The sequence below is a fragment of the Myotis daubentonii genome, chromosome 3, assembly GCF_963259705.1.
Source record: "Myotis daubentonii chromosome 3, mMyoDau2.1, whole genome shotgun sequence".
In the NCBI taxonomy this organism is placed as follows: Eukaryota; Metazoa; Chordata; class Mammalia; order Chiroptera; family Vespertilionidae; genus Myotis; species Myotis daubentonii.
In genome coordinates, this window is record NC_081842.1 from 106,847,240 (window position 1) to 106,868,838 (window position 21,599).

A 21,599-nucleotide genomic window follows, 5' to 3' on the forward strand; every position below is an offset into this window, starting at 1 on the left:
CATGAGCCACATGCAGCTCTTTGGCCCCTTGTGTGTGGCCATGAAGTTTCAATCGCACTGTACGTGCTTGCCCGCACGTGGTATTTTGTAGAAGAGCCATACTCAAGGGGCCGTAGTTTGCAGACCACTGCTCTAGGCGATATCTGACCTTTCTGTCTACCGATTGCCTCACCAGCTGTGTTTAATTTGTCAATTCCAGGTGGGTGTTATTCGATTCAGCTGTTCCTTCTATCTGCTCTGTGAGAAGGCGCAGGGCTCCTCCATATATTCGGCGCCACTCTGTCTCCCCGTTTGACAGACTATCCAGGAGCCTGCGGTCTTGGAGGCTGGAGTTCTGGTGGTCGTGGGTTTTCAATTGAGGCAGCTGGTCCCTGGGGGTTGTGGTTGTAGGGTCCTGGGAGATATCCAAGGTCTCCTCAATTGAAGGTAAGGCTGGGCTTCCAATCACAGCCACTCTCCCCTTCAAGATGGCATGGTCTCTGTGGCAGAGCCAGCCACTCCAGGAGAGATTTCAACAGTAGTAGAGGCTGCCCGTACCAGGAGAGCCAGGTCCGGCAGTTCCCAGCAGTCCCTTGGAATATAGCTGTCCCCCACTCAAAAACACAGACACTCCCCGCATATCCATGCACTCTCCTTTGTTCTCTCACTCACACACTATCTTGCAGCCTGCCATCCCATCAGCTGCCATCTTGGATCTCCTTTCCTTTTTTTAAAAAAAACAACAACCCTGATGATGCTAGAAATCTGCCCCTGCATCCTGGCTTCTTCCACACAGACAGGATGAAATCACTAAATAGAAATACTTGGGATGGTGGGCTCACAATGCAATATATAGATGATGTACCATAGAATTGTACACTTGAAACCTACATAATTTTATTTACCAATGTCACCCCAACAAATTTAATTAAAAAAAGAAATAACTGTGAAACAAAAGACATAGGATTGATCAACCAGGGGCACAGAGGGTGGTTGTACTGATATAGGCGCTTTGAAAGATTATATAAAAATACAAGCTTTGATTTTAATATTTTAATTGATAGTTTTCACAAATTCAGGTTACTATGAATTAATGAACAGTATAAATGATAACATTTTAAAAATAACAATATTTTAGTGATTTCATTCTACACAGGAACCATAAGTGGCCCAAGAAAGCTTCCCTTCAGATGCTGTTAGGAGACTCAGTGAGGCCACTCACTGAGTGAGCCTGGCTGAGAGTGCACAAGCTCACCCTCCAAGAGCCAGCTATCTGGATTTGGATCCAGATGTCCCATTTGTTGTTTAAGGGGCCCTGGAATATGAGGATTTTTTTTAAGCCTTACTTTACTCTGAAGCAAAATGGACTAATCATAGTTTCTATATCCGAGGGTTGTGTCAAAATAGGCAAACCCAGACTTAGACAAGAAGAAACTTGATTCAAAAGGACAGATTCCACAGGAGAATATGCAATCTCAGGCACATGCAGGTGCCTCAGACACAAAGAGAAAAGGGTTTCCTTTTACAGGGATGGGTGGGCAGATCTCAGTGGCATTGGGCAGCTGAGCAGGAAGGTGCACAATGGCCGGGGTCTGACAGGAAATGCCTCACTGTGGTCAGCCCACTTCCTGGAGAAGCCGAGGAAGGGACACTTCAGTGCTATCTCAGGCTGTGGCCAAGCAGGGGGCCTGTGGGAAGGTTAGAAGCCTCACCAAGGTCAAGAAAGCAGAGGGCAAGACATGGGCAATTGTGAACGCATGATCAGTTCTGAGAAGTAAGTGAAATGATCCTTGTTATTATAACTCACCAAGTTTTCTGCTTATTAACTAGGAATGCTGGGTTGGTTTGTTGTTGTTGTTGTTTTAATTATAAGAGCTTGAGCTTGATTGTAAAGAGCCAGAGACTAGCTGTTTCTTTCTTTGGAGCAGAATAGTTCAGTGGCATGGCCACAACAATGGTAACACACCATGCAGTGAACATCTGCTATGACCTGGCATGGCTCAGAGGCCCCCAGGGGCTGGGCGATGGAGCCACGGAAAGGGCAAGGCTTGAGAAGTTGTGTATTTAGAGCAGTCATCTAGAGTCACTCCTGAGGTTCTATGTCTTCTTAATGCAGGCGATGACATTCCTGAAACCAGGAGTTCAGGAGAAGCATGTGTGGAGGGACTGGGAATCTTACTTAGAAATGTTGCTTTGAGGGGCCAAGGAGACATTCCAAAGCGGACATTTAGTGGGCAGGGCAGTGGTCTGGGCTGGATATAAAGATACTAGAGGCCTGGTGCGTGAAATTTATGCATGGGGGCCAGAGGGTCCATCAGCTCGGCCTGCATCCTCTCACAATCCAGTACCTTTTGGGGGATGTCTGACTGCCAGTTTAGGCCCAATCCTGCTGTGGATCAGGCCTAAACTGGTAGTTGGACATCCCTCTTGCAATCTGGGACCGCTGGCTCCTAACTGCTCGCCTGCCTGCCTGATCACCTCTAACCACTCGCCTGCCTTCTGATCACCCCTAACTGACTCTGCCTGCCTGCCTCATTGCCCCAACCACTCGCCTGCCTGCATGATCACCCCTAACTGCTCCCTGGGAGGCAGGGCCAGCCTGGGCAAGGGGCCGTGGTGTTCTGCACTTTCCAACCAGGAATGTTTTATTAGGCAGTCTCCAAAAACTTGAACTGGAAAACCTAAACATAGAGTGCTCAGATTTCAGGCATCAGGTGCTATTAGCAGGATTTCTATCCCAATTAAACTCTAATTCTGAGGTCTCAACAGTCTGGACAAACTGCCCTTCACTATCTCCAAAGTTTCTTATTCGTCACTACCCCATTTTCTTCTGCTTCAAACCAAGGTAACAAACAAAACCTTTAGTTCTGATCTTCCTCGTACAAACCTCAATTGAAATAATTTCCCGCCAGAAGTCATATCCAAATACTGCAAGACTGAGGACTATAGGGCTTACTATGCACATGCGTAATAACAGGCTCACATTCTAGTGGTAGGCGCCCAGGCGTTCTCCACAATTCCACAATCCTCTGGTCACATACTTCCGGTTTTTCTAGCTCCTCCTTAAGTGGTGTTTCCTTCAGTCACGTTGCAACATTCAGGGCCTGTAGTTGGAGAGGATTTTTCTGTTCTTTGACGTTGATACCTGTTTACTATCTGGAATCAGTGAAGTTTCAGGAGTACTGCTGCTGCCATGAACATGTCGGTCCCAAGTGCACTCATGAAACAACCGCCCATTCAGTCCATTGGTTTGCAATGAGAAAGGTACTGTGCTGAGCCATTTTCCAATCAGATTTTACTCTTCCTTCCCAGCACACTCCAAATCTACTCCGGGCGGACCACCTAACCCAGCAGACCCTTAAAACCTTCTCCCCTATTTCTGTGACTTTCCCCCATCAAACTCACACCCTATCACATTGCCTAGGGGCACCCCTAACCACTCCCTGTGGGGTGGGGCCAGCCTGGGTGAGGGGCCGTGGTGTTCTGGTCTCTGGTCATTCTAGTCATTCCACTGTTTCAGTCACTGGCCTTTTATTATATAGGACTAGAGGCCCAGTGCACAAAAATTTGTGCACTCGTGGGGGCGGGGGGCCCCTCAGCCCGGCCTGTGCCCTTTCACAGTCTAGGACCCCTCCGGGGATGAACACCTGCTGGTTGAGGCCTGCTCCCCAGGGGATTGGGCCTAAGCTGGCAATCAGACATTCCTCTGGCAGCCCAGCAGCCCTCAGGGGATGTCCACTTGCCAGTGGGGAACAGACCTAAGCTGCAGTCAGACATCCTTAGCGCTGCTAAGGAGGCAGGAGAGGCTCCCACCACCACCGCTGTACTGTCAGCCATCAGCCTGGCTTGTGGCTGAGCAGAGCTCCTCCATGTGGGAGCTCACAGACCATCAGAGGTCAGCTCCTGCATTGAGCATCTGCACCCTGGTGGTCAGTGTGTGTCATAGTGACCAGTCATTCCCAGTCTTTCTGCTCTTTTATTTTTTTAAAAAAAGATGTTATCAATCTTTTATTTAACTAAGCATTGACCTTCATTTTGAAGGAAATGATACAATTTCAAATTAGAACTTCCTTCTCAAGAAGTGGTATGAGAACATAACATAGAGTTAACATACAACCTTCAACAAAATTAAAGTTTACACAATTCACTGAGAAATAAAACACATGTGGAAATTATCATGTTCATCAGTGGAATTCTCCATGGATTACAAGTATATTGAAGAACAAAACAACACAATGAGAAGTTTAGTTACCCTGATTTTTAAAAATCATAAATAAAATATAACTTTTCAGACTAATCCATTCAATGACCATGATCATACTGGATTTTATTTCAATTTATTGGTATAAAAAATGGTTAGACAATCACATAATATCAAGAATCTTCAACACAGTGGATTCCATTTTGTTAAGAAAAAAATAGAAAACAAGTAATCCTTAAATTTTCTTCACTCTCCATAGCATATGTCGTATAAAATTAAAGTTTTGCTTCCAAAAATATGTTTCCATGTGGTTGTTGTGTTGTCTAGTGGTGCTATTAGGGTCAGAAGCACCAATGACATGAGACGTTTAACCACTGAAGGATCTTTTTTCATAAAATTTCCTTACAGGTCTGGAGGAAAATCTTCTGCTAGGCATTTTAGTGCTATAGTTACTTTAAATTAAATGTGAAATAAAAGCTACAAAAAGTTGAGTTCTTGCAGTACAAAAAGTTGTGTGGCTGAAGTTGTGGGCTCCTCGGACATACATAAGCAGTCCCATAAAATAGCTGCTCAAGTAAGAAAATAGAATTTGTCTGATTACACTTAGCATACGCTCCACTCGGATGTCCTGCTCACCCTTGCCAGAGCCTCTGAAAAACCTTAGAATCAGTATTTCTTTCCTTCAAACAGCATCTGTAATTCAAAATACAAAATAGTTCCAAAGTCTTAATCCTAAGGAGAAACAAAAATTATTGAATATATATATATATATATATATATATATATATATATATATATGTTTTGTTTTAAGTGCCAGATGTAGCCACTGCCTAGGATTAAAAACTCACCCACAACACTGCCATGCTGAAGAAGAGCTGAGAGCTGGTTCCTTTCTCCTTTCTTGGCACCTTCGCTGGTTGGTTGCTGCTCTACTTGAAGCTGTATAAGCCTACAAACACTTCCGAAGGCATCACAGTTCCTAAGTATCACATATTTCACATCTCTGGTACCCTGTACAAAATGCTTGCTTGACATGGGAAAGCAGCAAGTGGAGTAGATCTATTTCCTCCTATTATCAAAAACCTGTTTGCTAGAGGCAGAATGTGATCACTGGTGTAGGTCTTACAGTTCTTCATCACGTTGAAACTTCTCACAAAAAGCAGTTTGTTTGCAACAACAGATAGTCGCTGCTATGCCTCAATGGGACCAATGACATTCACTTTCCATTTGAGAGCAAAAGAGGGAGACGGAGATGGGGGAGTGGAAAAGAGAGTGTTGCCCGTTCCTCCTTTCTTCTGCCTGCACGTTAGTCATTCCTTCCAACTATCACTGCTGTGCTAAACATAAAAGAAAATCCAAATCTGTTAGGTAGAGTAGCTCTCCTCAATGCCTGTACCCATGTTTCTCTTGCTCTGCTTTTCCATGAGCAAGACAACATAAACACTAAGTGGTGAGACTTACTAAACATGGAAACTAGACTGACATTCCCAACAGGAGACATATGGGTCTCCAAAGATGCAGACTGGGGTCGAGTGTGGCTCATCTTTAACAATGTGATAGGACCTGTCTGGAGATCCCTGCAAAAGCAGGGAACATGGCTAATGCCCTTGTAGTGAAATGGTGTCATGTGGAAGTGCTATGAAGTCTTAAAAATTATGGCCTCAAATGCCAAGTCTGAAAAAGTAAACAAGGATATCCTTCAAGTCTTGTTGCCTTGATTTAGAGATATCCAGGCAGGAGGCCCAAGGATGACCACACTGTAGAGACTCAAATATGATTCTACTCCAACTGTGAGAATTAGGTCGCGAAATGACATGTTCACTGTAATCTCTAATGACTCCCAACAGGAAGAAAAACTTTACTCAGCCGAAACCGGTTTGGCTCAGTGGATAAAGCGTCGGCCTGCGGACTCAAGGGTCCCGGGCTCGATTCTGGTCAAGGGCACGCACCTGGGTTGAGGGCACATCCCCAGTGGGAGATGTGCAGGAGGCAGCTGACTGATGTCTCTAACTTTCTATCTCTCTCCCTTCCTCTCTGTGAAAAATCAATAAAATATATTTAAAAAAAGAAAAGAAAAAGAAAAACTTTACTCAACTTTTGAGACAGTGTTAGCAATGTCATTGTGTGGCAGAGCTGCATTCTGAAGTGCAGGGTACACATCATTAAAGAGCTCACATGAATACAAGGAACAAATTGTAAAAAATGTTTAAAGCCTCATAATAAAGCAAACTATAGCTCAGCAGGAGATCCAACTGGTATTAGGCAGCCTGCTGCCAACAGATCCCACAATTTGGAACCAGTGCTTTAGGAGTGTCGCCAGATTTGGCACTGACCTCACCTCCTGGCATTTGTGACTGCCCTCAGCTATCTGGGGAAAGCATTCTGAAGGGTGTCCTCAAGCACCAAGGAGACTGCTTCCATATAAAAAGACTCTGCACATCTTTTGAATTAAGTGTGCATCAGGTGTCGCTACCAAAATAAATACCTTATCATTGAAGTAGGCCTCAGGCCTAAGATTTTAACAGCAGAAGAACAAAAATGAGAAGGGAAAATGAAAATTCACAGGACCACCATGAAAGCCTTATGTTTGCATATTACCCTTTTACTATATAGGATAGAGGCCTGGTGCATGCGTGGGGGCTGGCTGATTTGCCCTGAATGCTGTCCCGGATCAGGGTGGGGGTCCCCACTGGGGTACCTGGCCAGCCTGGATGAGGGACTGATGGCTGTTTTCAGGCTGCCCGCACCCCCTTCACGGGTAGGGGTCCCCACTGGGGTGCCTGGCCAGCCTGGATGAGGGGCTGAGGGCCATTTTCAGGCTGGCCAAGCCTGCAACTGAAGCTCCCAGTCTCTCCTTTTTTTCTTTTTCTTTTTTTTATTCTGGGATTTATTTACCTTCTGTAATTGAAACTTTTTTGCGGGTCCAGTTCTGAGCCCGGCTGGCTGAATGCAGGTATCTGGGGTTTGTTTAGCTTCTATAATTGCAACATTGTTGCATCCGGAGCTCAGAGCTGGGCCAAGCAGGCAGGGAACCTTGGCTTCCTCCATCGCCAGGGCAACCAAGCCTTATATTCACTTCAGCTGCGTGGCTGCCGGCCACCATCTTGGTTGGCAGTTAATTTGCATATCACCCTGATTAGACAATGGGAAGCGTAGCGGAGGTATGATTAATTACCATGTTTGTCTATTATTAGATAGGACTAGAGGCCCGGTGCACAAAAATTTGTGCACTCTGGGGGGGGGGTCCCCTCAGCCCGGCCTGTGCCCTCTCGCAGTCTGGGACCCCTTAGGGGATGACCACTTGCTGGCTTAGGCCTGCTCCCTGGGGGATTGGGCCTAAGATGGCAATCAGACATCCCTCTGGAAGCCCGGCAGCCCTCGGGGGATGTCCATTTGGCAGCGGGGAGCAGGCCTAAACTGCAGTCGGACATCCTTAGCACTGATAAGGAGGCAGGAGAGGCTCCCACCACCACCGCTGTACTGGCAGCCATCAGCCTGGCTTGTGGATGAGCAGAGCTCCTCCATGTGGGAGCGCACTGACCACCAGAGGGCAGCTCCTGCATTGAGCATCTGCCCCCCGGTGGTCAGTGTGTGTCATAGTGACTAGTCATTCCCAGTCTTTCTGCTGTTTGGGTCAGTTTGCATATTACCCTTTTACGATATAGGATAAAGGCCTGATGTAAGGGTGGGGGCCAGTTGGTTTGCCCTGAAGGGTGTCCCGGATCAGGGTGGGGGTCCTGCTTGGGTGCCTGGCCAGTCTGGGTGAGGGGCTGAGGGCCATTTTCAGGCTGGTGGGTGACTGAAGCTCCCAACCTCTCCTTTTTTTCTTTTCTTTTTTTTATTCTGGGATTTATTTACCTTCTATGGCTGTCACTGGAGCTGAGAGCTGGCTCCAGCTTGAGGCCTCAGCTGCTGAAAGCAGGTATCTGTGTTTGTTTAGCTTCTATAATTGAAACACTGTTGCAGCTCCAGCTCTGAGGTCCGGCTGGCTGAAAGCAGGTATCTGGGGTTTGTTTAGGTTCTATAATTGCAACATAGTTGCTTAGAGTGCAGCTCAGAGCCTGGCAGCAGCAGGCAGGGACTCTTGGCTTCCTCCATCGCCAGGGCAACCAAGCCTCCTGTTTGCTTTAGCTACGTGGCTGCCGGCCACCACCTTGGTTGGCAGTTAATTTGCATATCGCCCTGATTAGCCAATGGGAAGCATGTTGGAGTTATGGTTAATTACCCTATTTGTCTATTATTAGATAGGATGGGAGACATGAACACAGTCATGAAAACCATGGCAGGAAGACCATTTCAGGAGCAGGTACCTTCCTTCAAGTGCAGTCTGTCCCTACGCTGATGGGTAAGTATCTGCTTATGCACTTCTATGTGCATTCGCTCAGCAACTACTAAGCTCATTCTACATGCAAAGCACTGCTGGTTTCCAGGAGGAAAAATGAATTGTTCTCCTCAAGCAGCACACGACCCAGCCCAGCAATTCACAGCTATGGAGGTTTGCCCCTGGGGACACTTGCAATGTCTGGATATATATTGATATCACAATTGAGTAGGAGAAGCTGGGACTAGCACTGGGAGGTAGAGGCCAAGGATGCTGCGAAACATCCTGAAGGGCATGAGACAGCCCTCCCACCCTTGACAGAGAACGATCTGGTCCCAAGTGTGAGGATGAGAACCCCTGACCTACACTAAGAAACAGTACATGCACTCACACAACTAAAACCCCATTGCCTTCTGCAAACTGCATGTGGTGGCTTTGTAACTTGTCAACTTGGCTAAGCCAAACTCCAGTCCCCCAAGTCCCCATTCCTCCATTTCCTGCTGGGGTGCACCCTGAGAGTGGCTCTATGAGCTGTGGAGGCCAAGGGAAGCAGCAGCACCCCTGGCTCAGACAAGTGCTGCCCACATGCCACCTCCCTCAAGATGTCGGGCAGCAGGTGGTCCTACAGCCCTCGTCATCCCCAGCTCCCCCAGCTTCTCCAACTGCTGGGCCAGGGAGAGGTTGTGCAGCTCTGTGGCAAAGGGTTTCAGCTTCTTCAGGAGCCCTGCACCTCTGAAGCCACAGGCAGTAAGAACTGACGTGGGTGTCAGTTCAGCTCATGCTTGTGGTTAGAGCTTGCTCTTGCTCTCACACTTTACATGCACCTTCCGTGGCTGATGCCCGCCCTGTAGACGTACAGCTCCAGCATCAGACAAGAAGACACATCTTTTAGAGAATGTGCAACTCATTCTTGCAATTACTAAGGGCAAGTCCTTGATATTTTTGTGTATACTAGAGGCCCAGTGTACAAATTCGTGCATGGGTGGGGTTCCTCAGCCTGGCCAGTGATCAAGGCCTATAGGGGGCTGGCCAGGTGGGGGGAGGACCCTAGGAGGTTGGCCGGCTGGCCCCCTGATCAGGGTCTATTGGGGGGCTGCCAGCCAGCAGGGGGGAGGGACTGCAGGAGGCTGGCCAGCCAGGGGCAGGACCAGGGTCTGTGGGAGGTTGGCCTGGTCCACAGGAGGTTGGCTGGGTAGGGGAGAGGGGTTGCAGGAGGTTGGTTGATGGGGGAGGGACCACAGGAGGTTGACCGGCTGGGAGGAAGGGCCGTGGGAACTTGGCTGTGGGAGCGCACTGACCACCACCTGGTGGTCAGTGTGCATCATAGCGACTGGTTGACTGGTCATTCCGGTCGTTCCGATTGTTCTGGTCTTTCGGCTGTAACAATCGCTTGGGCTTTTATATATATATATATATATATATATATATATATATATATATATATATATATACACACACACACACACACACACACACACACACACACACACACTAGGGGCCCGGTGCACGAAATTCGTGCACTGGGTGTGTGTGTGGGGGAGTGTCCCTCAGCCCAGCCTACCCCCTCTCACATACTGGGAGCTCTCAGGCATTGACCCCCATCACCCTCCAATCGCAGGATTGGCCCCTTGCCCTGGCCTGACGCCTCTGGCCTAAGCGTCCGGCCCGGGCAGCGGGGACCTGCAGTGGCAGCGGCCCCACGATCGTGGGCTTCGCTTTAGGCCCAGGCAAGGGACCCCTAGCTCCTGGGACTGCCAGCTTCGACCATGCCCAGCTCCCATCGCTGGCTCCACCCCTACTTCCTGCTATCACTGGCCAGGGAGGAAAAGGCACCTGATTCTCCGATCATGGCTGGGGGGCAGGGCAAAGGCAGCCCCAGGGCCGCCTTTGCCCTGCCCGCCAGCTCTTAGCTCCCCACTGGGTTTCCGATCACTGTCAGTGGCAGGGGGCTTCTTCCTGCTTTCCCTTTCGCCTCCCTGCATTGTGCCTACATATGCAAATTAACCGCCATCTTGTTGGCAGTTAACTGCCAATCTTAGTTGTCAGTTAACTGCCAATCTTAGTTGGCAGTTAATTTGCATATAGCCCTGATTAGCCAATGAAAAGGGTAGCTCGTACGCCAATTACCATTTTTCTCTTTTATTAGTGTTGATATATATATAGACTAGTGTCCTGGTGCACAGATTCGTGCACATTGAAAGGAAATTAATTAGAAGGTGGCCAGCAAGACAGGACTGGGTGAGACTGGCCAGAAACGCCCTAGAGTCAACCTTCCATGGTCCCTCCCTGGCTGCTGCAACTGGGGCGGAGCTGGGGCTTGAAGGGCATATGGGGAGTGAGCAGGGTCCCTCTGGCAGGTGGGATCCCTTGACTTGGTCTGCAGGGATTGGGCTGAAACTGGCTCTCCAACATCCCTGGAAGGGTCCCAGATTGCGAGAGTTGTTGTCACTAGGCAGCTCCCGTGTTGAGTATCTGCCCATTGGTGGTCAGTGCACATCATACCTAATGGCCGGTCGGATGGTTGCTTAGCCTTTTATATATATAGATTTGATCTCTGATTTAAACCTTAGTGATATGTTGTGTTTAGATCAGGGTCAGCTTATTATCATTTCTAACACAGAACAAGAGAATTTTAAAAAAATATATGTTTTATTGATTTTTTATAGAGAGGAAGGGAGAGAGATAGAGAGTTAGAAACATTGATGAGAGAGAAACATCAATCAGCTGCCTCATGCACAGCCCCCACTGTGGACGTGCTCGCAACCAAGGTATATGCCCTTGACTGGAATCGAACCTGGGACCCTTCAGTGTGCATGCTGACGCTCTATCCACCGAGCCAACCGGCTAGGGCAGAACAAGAGAATTTTATAGAACGGCAGATTATTTTTTCTCCTTGGAGTACAATCAGTGGTCCTTTCCCATAAATTTTTCTAAACCCTGGATTATTTTGTTCTTCTTTCTCCTCTTTGTCTTCTACCTCTGTCACTTCTTCCCTCTTCTTACTTTTGTCCCATTTCACCTTTTAGATGAATAAACTCCATGGATTACAATATGTGTAGTTGTGTGCCAAGCCAGTTACCCTGGGTTTGTGTGTACTTCACGTGTGTTTTGCCTGAGGCCAACACAAAGTCCTCAGTCATATCCTGCCACCACCTGGGTCTTAGTCCATTAAAGAGGTATGATGTGATAACTGGGATGATCCCATTTGGTTGGGATGGTCCACCTAACCATTGGTGTTCAGGTTTGTTTGGGACTCAGAGTCCTAGTGTCTTCCTTAAGCTGTTCAGAGCAGAGCTGTCCTCATTCCTGGGCAGACACCTACCAGGTAGGCCTTTGGCCTTATGCTCATAGACTCAGTAGGACTGAGGCAGAGGGAGAGTTCCACAAATAGCCCAGGTTAACGCCCAGTGCCACGTGCTCAGAGTCAGGAACCACATGCAGTTGTAGGAAACACAGTTTAAACTTCTATACTCATGGGCCTGTCATGGATCCATAAGCTCATGTCAGCCCCTTTGTTCAATTTGTAGCTCAGATGCCCACTTCCTACTTTTTTTTCCTGGCTCAGTATGGAAATCTTCTTACAGTTTATTTCAGGGCCAGGAGCACTACCTTACTCAGCCTGGGGGTGTAGGAGAAATGGCGTGGGTTCTGGGCACCTCCACTGACACAGCGCATCTATGGATTGCCTACCATGTGCTAGGTTCCTTGTTAGGCACTGGGGTGTAGCCTCGGATGAGATACTGTTCTTTCCTTTGTGCTTTTGTACTCCAAAATGTAGAGACCAAATCACGTACTCAAGAAAGCAATACCAAGTTAGGAACTCACATAAGGAAAATTTATGGACAATTTTATTACCAACCTTGGTGTGTGTGTGTGTGTGTGTGTGTGTATGGGAGGATCTGCAAAGGAAGGGCCCATTCAACCTTACCCTTTGTTTCCTGTCTCTTCCTTCCAAGTCCTCTTATCCATGGCAAGCTATTTTTCCCAATTTTATAGTAATTGCATTTGGAAAATGGCTTTTGTGTAAACATTTATCAAAGTTGTGTGTCACTTCTTTAATTATAAAATAATGAAACTGGATTTGATGATGAATACAAACCTTCATTTCTAAAATGTGTTTCAATGAAAAGCCCTAAATAAGGAAGTGATGCCTCCTCCACATTCTTATTTCCTCAACAAAGAACTTAGGTTGATGAGTCAGTCCCAATGCTCTGCTGTCTCTGAACTTCTGGCACATAGTTACCGGTGTGACCTTTAGGATTCGGCATATACTACAAGGGTTAACGGTGATCTGTAGAGTGTGAGCTCCCAGTGGGGTCTGACTCCTTTTTATTCTTGGTGCCTGCCAGTCTGTGGTCTAGTCAATGGTTGCTCACAGTGGCTAGTTTTTAGTTTTTAAAACTCAGCAGCTTTAAAAAGTAAGTAACACCAGAGATAGACATCCATGCCTCATGCCTGATATTTCAGATGCAGTAGGCCTATGCTGGGGTTCAGGAATCATAATTTTAGAACATTTCCTGGGTGATTGTGATGATTGGCCACATTTGAGAACAAGAGGTCTCAACGCATTTGAAACTCTCTGTGTGTGTGTGTGTGTGTGTGTGTGTGTGTGTGTGTGTGTGTGTGTTTATAGGTCCCTCAAGGAGAACGTAATGCGTAACTGCCTGCCTTTCCTCCTTCTTCCTGTTGAGTGCCAGGTTTGACCTCTGATCTCAGAGATCTCATTACAGTGAGGGCAAAATCAAAAGACGTGTAACTCCTCGAGTCTTCAGTGGTGATTCCCCCAGTGGCCAACACTCAGGGGTGATTGGTAACTGCTTTGTTAACGGCTATAAGAAGCCCCATTGTCAGTGTGCCTATGAGCTTGGCAGGTGCAGAGGTGAGACTTGCTGGCTTGTAACTCCCTCTGAGGTCCTCACTGTGCACGAGCCATGTGGACAATCGCACAGGCCTCCCGGTTTCATCCTTGGGACTTCGACATTTCTTAACCGTCCTTTTACAGATGAGGAAACTGAGACTTAGAAAGTAACTTTCACAGGATTCCAAGCTGGTATATGATGCAGTTGAGGTTTGAACTTAAATCAACACAATGGAGTTAACTGTATATTAGTGCCTGACCCATAAAACTAAAGTCTTAGTGTCACAATATAACACATAGAATTAATAATATCTATTATCTTAACCCTGGGCCATTGGCTGACAAGTTATTTTAAAAAAATCAACTTTAAAACATATTTTTTGTTTGATTAAAGGAAGCAACCTTTTGCCCCTCCTTCCCGAAACACTCACCATCTTTATTATCTACCACTGAATTAGTATTTTAATGTAATATTTATAAGGAAACCCTTATTCAAATGAATAGGTACAATTAGTTCAAACAAGTTAGCCAAAGGACAGCTATTAAAATTATTTTTGACAGGTCAGTCATTCTTTTTTTCCAGAAATCTTGACAACAAAATTGGTCTTAGCTGCTCATTTTAAAGTGATTTTATCCTTTCAATTATGTTAAACTTCCAATAAACATAAACACCCATATATACAAAGAAGCAGTGTGGTAGTACAGGTGACATCCATTTTTCATTCTTGAAGAAAAAGTTGTGAAAAATTAGCTTTTTACCAGCTCTTCCATTCTAACGGGAAGCTAATTTGAAAGATTTATAAATCTAACTTATGTGGGCAATCTGTTTTTTTATTCAAAGTTAACATAAAGCGCCAAGTTGAGCTAAGATGGAAACAGACAACCCCAAGGAGAGATTACTTTGAATGTCTTCTCACATGCCATCGAGTTAACAGAAAGTCATCACAGAGGTTTAAACTGGTCCATCTCCCTAGAAGGTAGAAAAAGTTAATTAAGTATGACATAATTTTTTTGGCTTACTTCTCCCCTTTCCCTCCATTCTCTGTCACCTCTTCTCTGATTACTCCTGCCCCTCATTGGTTACTTATTGGATATTTATATTCTATTCTGACTTTGTTTCAGAGCTTTATTTAATCTTTTGACTGTGTTTAGGTTATAGGAGTTGAAGCTTCATTTTATTTTGCATCAGTTATTATTAAAAACAATTTCTATAAGAAGCACAGAGAGTTCAAGTGATGCCTCTAAAGCCACAGCTAAGTAGCCAGGATTTGAACCCAGGGAGGCTGAACTCGGAGATTGTGTTCCTTTTCTGGAAGCTATGCTGTCTCACTGATTTTCATGCTGTTAGTAAATAACAATCAGTGCAATGTACCGAGCCTTTTAACTGTTCAAATGAATGTATATTAATTACCCCATATTAGATGCTCAGTCAACAACTTTGCGAAGTTAGTCTAACAATCACGTTTTACAAAGAAACAGATGAGGGCAACTGACTTGGCCAAGACTGCCTAGCTGTCACTCATCCCAGGCCATGGCTTGGATTTTAAAGCACATTTTTATTTCTTGCCTCTTCCGAGGATTGTGCCAGACTCAGGAACCTCTCATAAATATTTTCTGCCTGGATGAATGAATCTGCTCTGCTCACTTTCTGTAGAAGTTCAGTAAAGGTGGTTGAGGTAACTATGGCTCTGAGAAGTTAGGCAGCTTGTGTGGGTAATTCAGCTATTAAATAACTGCTGAGAGAGCCCACATCTTTCTGTCTTTCTGCCTTTCCTCAGCGACCTACTTGGGGGGGGGGGGGGGTGGGTAATGCTGACCTGCTCTCTGAGAGGCAAATTGGCAACTAGAGAGGAATCCTCACCAGACTGAGTTTAACGTTCACCGAAATATTTAGTAATGAAGTTCCACAATGTCTACAAAATACTTTCCAGTGGTTAAAAAAGAGAGAGTGAGCCAAAATTGAACAACTTGTATATCCAGGTGAAAAAGATCAGGTGTATATTGCAGTATTCTTCTGAAATTTATATAGATTTGAAGTTTTCAAAATAAAAAGATGAAGAAGGAAGGAAGGAAATAAGGGAAGAAGGAAAGGAGAAAGGGTGGGAGGGAATTTCAACAGGGTTCATCTACTGCCTTTTGCCTATCAATGATTTATTCATTAAAATTTCAAAAATATGATATTTGAGTAAATGACACTCACTGAAAAGAGTCAATGTACTGACATTTATGGGTATGTGGTTATATATACAGATAATCCTCAGATTTAGTAAACTACTATCTTGTATTCAAAGAGCAGTTGTATTTTCAATAAGTCTTGCAATAAAAATTTTCTACCTAACTATAAAGTGTGAAAGCAGGAAAATAAATAATATTGGTGTTTGAAATAAAATTGCTGATTCAGAAAGCAAGAATTCATTTAGGAGGAATCACAAGATTCAAGTGCTCAATATTCTCACTGCTATCATAAAAATAATTTTGATGAATAACTGGTAGTTTTCTCTCCAATTGTGTTTATTGACAAAAAAATTAAATACAACACAATAGAATTGAAAATTTATAGAAAAAAATCCATATCCAGTAAAATTTACTTATAATATATGCATTTTACAGTAGATTTCTGGAACTTTTTGTTTACTCTTTTATATTTTAAAATATATAATGGTTAGATATTAAATAATATAAAGTAGGAAGAAGAACAAAAATGAAAGCCTTCTTACCCACAAGCAACTATTATTTAACACTTTAGTTGGATTTCCTTTAGGTCTTTTTTATTTAAAGTATTGGTTTTTTCTTATTTACATACTTTTATATCCTGCATACATCTATTTTGTATTTTGCTCTTTTTAAATAACACTATCTCATAAACATTAGTAATAAGTTTTGATAAAATCCTTTCAAGGTAAGGGAAATAAAAACAATAAAAAAGAAACTCTGGGAGGATATATGAGAAATTAGGTAACATTTTCTGGGTGAAGAACTGGGGGAACTGGGGGAACAGAAGACAAGGGCAGGATGCAGCCTTCCCAATGGAATACCTCTCTATATAGCTGTATGTGTCACACACACACACACACACACACACACACACACACACACACACAACTTTTGACTTACAGACATATAATGCTTGCTAAATATTTAAAGAAAATTATTTGAATCCTTTAAAATTAGGGAATTATTTTTACAATATTATGTTAAGTAGATAGACATGTATTTACTTTATTTGCACAATTTCCAATTAGAGGACCATGTTGTTTATGCCCTCCCCACCTCCCCCCCACCCCCTACACAAATCTGAGTATTTAAATAGCTTTGTCTGATCTGGTTTGGTCATTAGTTGAAATTAATGCACTATCTTACTTCCCATAGTTTTATTTTTATTTTTATATCCTTGCTGATAACTTATCATCAATTTTGAGACTAAACTTTTTGTACTTTTCCTTTCCCCCCACTTTAGGAATATTTCTCTCTTTTATATCAGATATCTCATCAAAATGTAGTTGTTTATTTTTAATTGGTATGTTCTGTTCTTTTACAGAGAAAATAAAATATCTTGAAGCGTGTTCTGCATACTACTTGGCAACTTTAGCCCACTCTGTAGCTCTAGTTAGAAAATGGGGAGAACATTTCGGGCCAGGCTGTGATGCACTACAGTGACACATGCCCACTTCCTGGGGACTTTCACATGACATCACTGCACATTTATCAATGCATACCCAGTCCTTTGCCTCCAGGACTGAGTGTGAAGCTAAAAATTTGGGCCAATTTGAGCCTGGAAATGTTAACATGCACAGAGGACAGAGTTTCTGGGTTCCAGCAACACAATGTCACTGTTCCCTGGGTTGACAGAGGGGGCTGCCAGACTGTCCAGCCTGGCTGTGGCTTTCTGTAACTGCAACCCTCTCCACCCTGTCATTCCACTAGTGCTGGAGGCCAGCCTTGGCTTCCCATCCTGAGGAGTAAGGACAAAGACCTAACTTACCCTGCAGCAGCCACAACACCGGCAGTCTCCACACAGGGTCCCCAGGAGGCCGTTAACCACCTGGATGGTGCAGAGAAGCATCTGGAACACTGCTATGATGAGCAGGATGGAGAAGAGGGTCAGATTCCAGGACACCACGTTTTTGGGCTCCTTGCACTTGCTCCATAAGGCTTTGTCATTGAGGTAATCCCTGTCAGGGGCATGGGAAAGAAAGGAAACAGCTGTAAAATGTAGGCAATACCTAGACTAGAAAGTCACAATAATAATTTTCCTTTTGAAGTACTTTCATCCAAAAACATAAGTGCCATAAGAAAAATATCCTATAATATCAATACTTTTACAACAATACCTAACATGTCTATAGACTATATACTATGTGTAAGATCCTGTTCCAAACATTTTAAACTATTAACTATTTTATTTCTTTTTAAAAAATTTAAAAAATATGTTTTTATTGATTTCAGAGATGAAGGGAAAGGGAGAGAGAGAGAAGGAAACATCAATGATGAGAGAGAATCATTGATTGGTTGACTCCTGCATGCCCACATTGGGGATTGAGCCCGCAACACAGGCATGTACCCTGACTGGGAAACTAACCGTGACCTCCTGATTTATAGGTCAATGATCAACAACTGAGCTACCCATAACTATTTTATTTCTTGTAGAAGTCTTATGCTTCTTTTATTTCATTTTACAAATAAAGACATTGAGGCACAGAGAGGTTAAGTGATTTCCCATAGGTCATAGAGCTCAGTGACAGAGTGACTTTTGTGAGCTGACTGAGAGGATGGGTAAACTCAGTATCTACCGGGGAGCCAGGAAAATGAAGACACTCCAGGAAAAGAATCTCACCACCTGGGCTTGGTTCCACCTACTGTGATTTGGGACCACTTGGACATTTGACAAATTCTGCCACGTCTAGTGGCCATCTGAAGTCATGTAAAGTATAATCGTGTCACATAGTTAAAGGGGAGAGCTTGTCTTTTTTAAAGGCCTAATTCTAAACAAATTGTAAATTTGACTCAAGTATATTTTTGTCAACATGTGGGAATTCCACTTGCAAAAAGATTTAATTACCTAGAAGCACTAAGTAATCTGCTGCCTTAATATGTATCTTATAAAAACTTGGAAATAGGAGAACTGCAATACATTTACAAACTGTATATTAGGAGTCCACTGTGTGACAACGCACATCATGCCATGAAGGAGGAAAGTGAAGCACGCTGTCTTCAACGCCAACCCCAGGAAAACAGTCAGTCCTTTGGGTCATTATCCTTCCTCTCACATTCTCAGAGCCACAGATTGGTCTCCCTGTCTTCCTTTATGGCTCCTCTATCCTCCCAAGGCCTCAACGGGAAACTCCATCTGCATGTGGCTACTAAGTCAACACCCACCTTATTGTTTTTAGACCTTTTTGAGATGATGAATCTTTTAGTAATCAGTACACACTTATTTAATACATTCTGTGTAAAAACTTGAAAAACGTTTGCAATGATGGACGGAAGGAAGATATTTTGGCATTTACCAGTCAAAAGGACAAAGAAAAGGGCATTTGCTCTTGCTTTAAAAATAAAGCATTGTTCATAGCATCAATGGACCTTTCCATAAGAGCACATGTTCTAGCTGCTCACTAGCTGTGTGACTTATCTGTAAAATGGGAACAACATTATCTATGAAATCACAGAATTATTGTGATTAAATGACTTAATACTAGGCTTGATTCTAGTAGAGTGCTTAGGACAGTGCCTGGCATACGTTACGTCTCAATAAATGCTAGTGTTATTATTTCACTTAATCTGAGCTGTCTGGTCTAAAGGAAAGAGTATGGTATTTTGGATTTCAATGGACTTGGGTTTGAATACAAGCATTCCTCTTACTAGGGTGTATTTCTCACACAAGTTACTTATCCCTTTCCCAGCAGCAGTACCAGTTTCTTCATCTATAAAAGAGGCTAAAACCAACCTCTCAGTTGTGAGAAGTCACTGAGATAATACACCGTACATATTGTTGTGTAAGACTTCTTTTCAGTACTTACTATTTTTTAAACACACGTCTTTCTGTTCTGCATTTTTCCATGTAGTCCTATCCCTCTTTACAGTTTTTAAACTTGATGATGATAGGAAGTTACAGGGAGACAATATTTTCCAGGCACGTTTGGTAAAGAGAAGACCCTGAGATAAAGTGATTGGCAGTCCTGAGTTCTTCCCTCTTCTGAAGGTGTGTGCAGTGGGCACACTCACACCCTGCTTGTGAGGTGATGGTCCCATACCCAGCTCTCATGAACTCACTTTAGTCAGCGTTTCTCAACCTGTGGGTCGCGAGCCCTTTGGCGGTCGAACGACCCTTTCACAGGGGCCACCTAAGACCATCCTGCATATCAGATATTTACATAAGGATTCATAACAGTAGCAACATTACAATTATGAAGTAGCAATGAAAATAATTTTATGGTTGGGTCACAACATGAGGAACTGTATTTAAACGGCCAGAAGGTTGAGAACCACGGCTTTAGAGAGTGGAAAAGTCCTTTTTTAAAAGTTTTGCTATAGGTAACTGTGCCTTTAGCACCTCCTGGTGGTGAGATCAGCTCACCGGGGAACTTGGAAACAAGGATTGAGTTTGGTGCCTGGAACAGTCCTCTCAGTCCCACTCACAAACCACCTCAGATGCTGGTCCAGGCCCTTCTCCCATCCCCCAAACTCCCAGGTTCTGAGACTCTCAGAGATGCCAGCAATGATTGCTGTGTCCAACTCTCCGACCTCATATTCCTTGGACCTGGGGGCAAATCATGTTTCCACACTCTGTGAAGCAAGGGGAGCTGAGGCAGTGTACAGCCAGTTTACTGAGCTGGAGTTTTACAGCATCCTGCTCTTGGGAAGGGCATTCCCATGGAGCAGCAGTAATCCATCAACATCGGAATGGAGCGTCAAGGAGTTCATGCAACTCATTTCTTGCAGCTGAAAGAAGGACAGGGGAGCACCACTGCTTTGCTGGCCACTCTGCCTGGCTTTGGTCCCCTTCTGTGCTTCCCAGAATTCCGTGTCGTAGTCTGGCGATTTTTCTGTCTTCTATTAGGATTGTACACTCACAAGGACAGAGACCATGTCCTCTGTGTCTATCCCAGTTCCAGCACAGGGAGTTTCCATAAGTGATAGTAGCTTGCACCTACTGCGCCCTGCCTGTGTTCCAGGCCCTGGGCCAGCTGCTTTACATCTCCTTCCCAGCCCTAACAGTTCATGCTGCTCTCCTTGAACAAGACCTGCCATAGAGTCACCTTTAGGAAATAGTCACTGAATGAATGGACGTACACCCACCCACAGATTAAAAAGTTGAGGCTAGAAATGTAAGTGCCTGGATTTGATCTGAGGTCTGTCTGACTTCAAAGCCAATGCTCTTAACCATTACACAAATCCCTCTGTTTAAGAAAGTATATCTCCTTGGGCTATTTGAAATATGATTGATAAAATACATAAATACCTCCATAATAGTGTGCCAATCAGGGTTTATGTATATCATGATAAAGAGGTTATTCTCTTTGAATCTTCGTTTGACTGCTATAAAAGATTCAAATTAAGTCACAAATTATAATAGCATACATTTTAGAAAGTTGTAATGCATAATAATAAATTCCCCTTGTAGCAGTGAGTTATATGCATAAAAATCCTATCTAATAAAGAGGGAATATGCTAATTGATGGTCACGCCCTCACAAAGATGGTGGCACCCACAGCCAATAAAGAGGGAATGTGCTAATTGACCATCATGCCCTCACAAGATGGCGGTGCCCACAGCCACAAGATGGCGGCACTCAGTTCCCTCAGCCCCTCCAGGGGGCAGCAGGCACTGCGCGCCTCATCCAGCCAGAGTCCCCCAGTCCCCTCAGCTCTGCCTCATCCAGCCTCAGTCCTCCAGTCCCCTCAGTCCTGTCTCATCCAGTCCCCGCAGCATCCAGCCTCATCCAACCTCAGTCCCCCAGTCCCTTCAGTCCTGCCTCATCTAGCTGGAGTTCCCCAGTCCCCTCAGCTCCACAGAAGAAGGCAGTTGGGGGCGATCGGGCCCGCAGGGGATGGCAGTTGGGGACAATCATGCTGGCAGGGGAGCACTTAGGCGTCAATCAGGCCAGCAGAGGAGCGGTTAGGGGGCTATCTGGCTGGAATGCAGAGTGGTTAGGGGCGATCAGGCAGACAGGCAGGTGAGTGGTTAGGAGTCAGCAGTCCCATATTGTGAGAGGGATGTCTGACTGCCAGTTTAGGCCCAAT

At 44.7% G+C, this 21,599-nt stretch overlaps 1 protein-coding gene and 1 long non-coding RNA gene across 2 annotated transcripts in view; one reads left to right on the top strand and one right to left on the bottom strand.

Moving 5' to 3' along the window:
• Positions 1–1,637: 1,637 nt before the first annotated feature.
• On the top strand, positions 1,638–17,379 carry LOC132230543 (uncharacterized). Its single transcript, XR_009451883.1, has 3 exons — positions 1,638–1,757; positions 8,429–8,525; positions 17,284–17,379. It is a non-coding gene; the product is annotated as an uncharacterized LOC132230543 (long non-coding RNA).
• The window catches only part of LOC132230542 (transmembrane 4 L6 family member 4), a 42,031-nt gene continuing 34,211 nt past the window's right edge, over positions 13,780–21,599 (bottom strand). Inside the window, exons 4-5 of the mRNA XM_059688155.1 lie at positions 17,342–17,531; positions 13,780–14,329 (exon numbers count right to left, since the gene is read on the bottom strand). Of these exons, the coding sequence (XP_059544138.1) occupies positions 14,312–14,329; positions 17,342–17,531 (208 nt within the window). The 3' untranslated portion in view covers positions 13,780–14,311. The remainder of the gene's footprint in view (positions 14,330–17,341; positions 17,532–21,599) is intronic.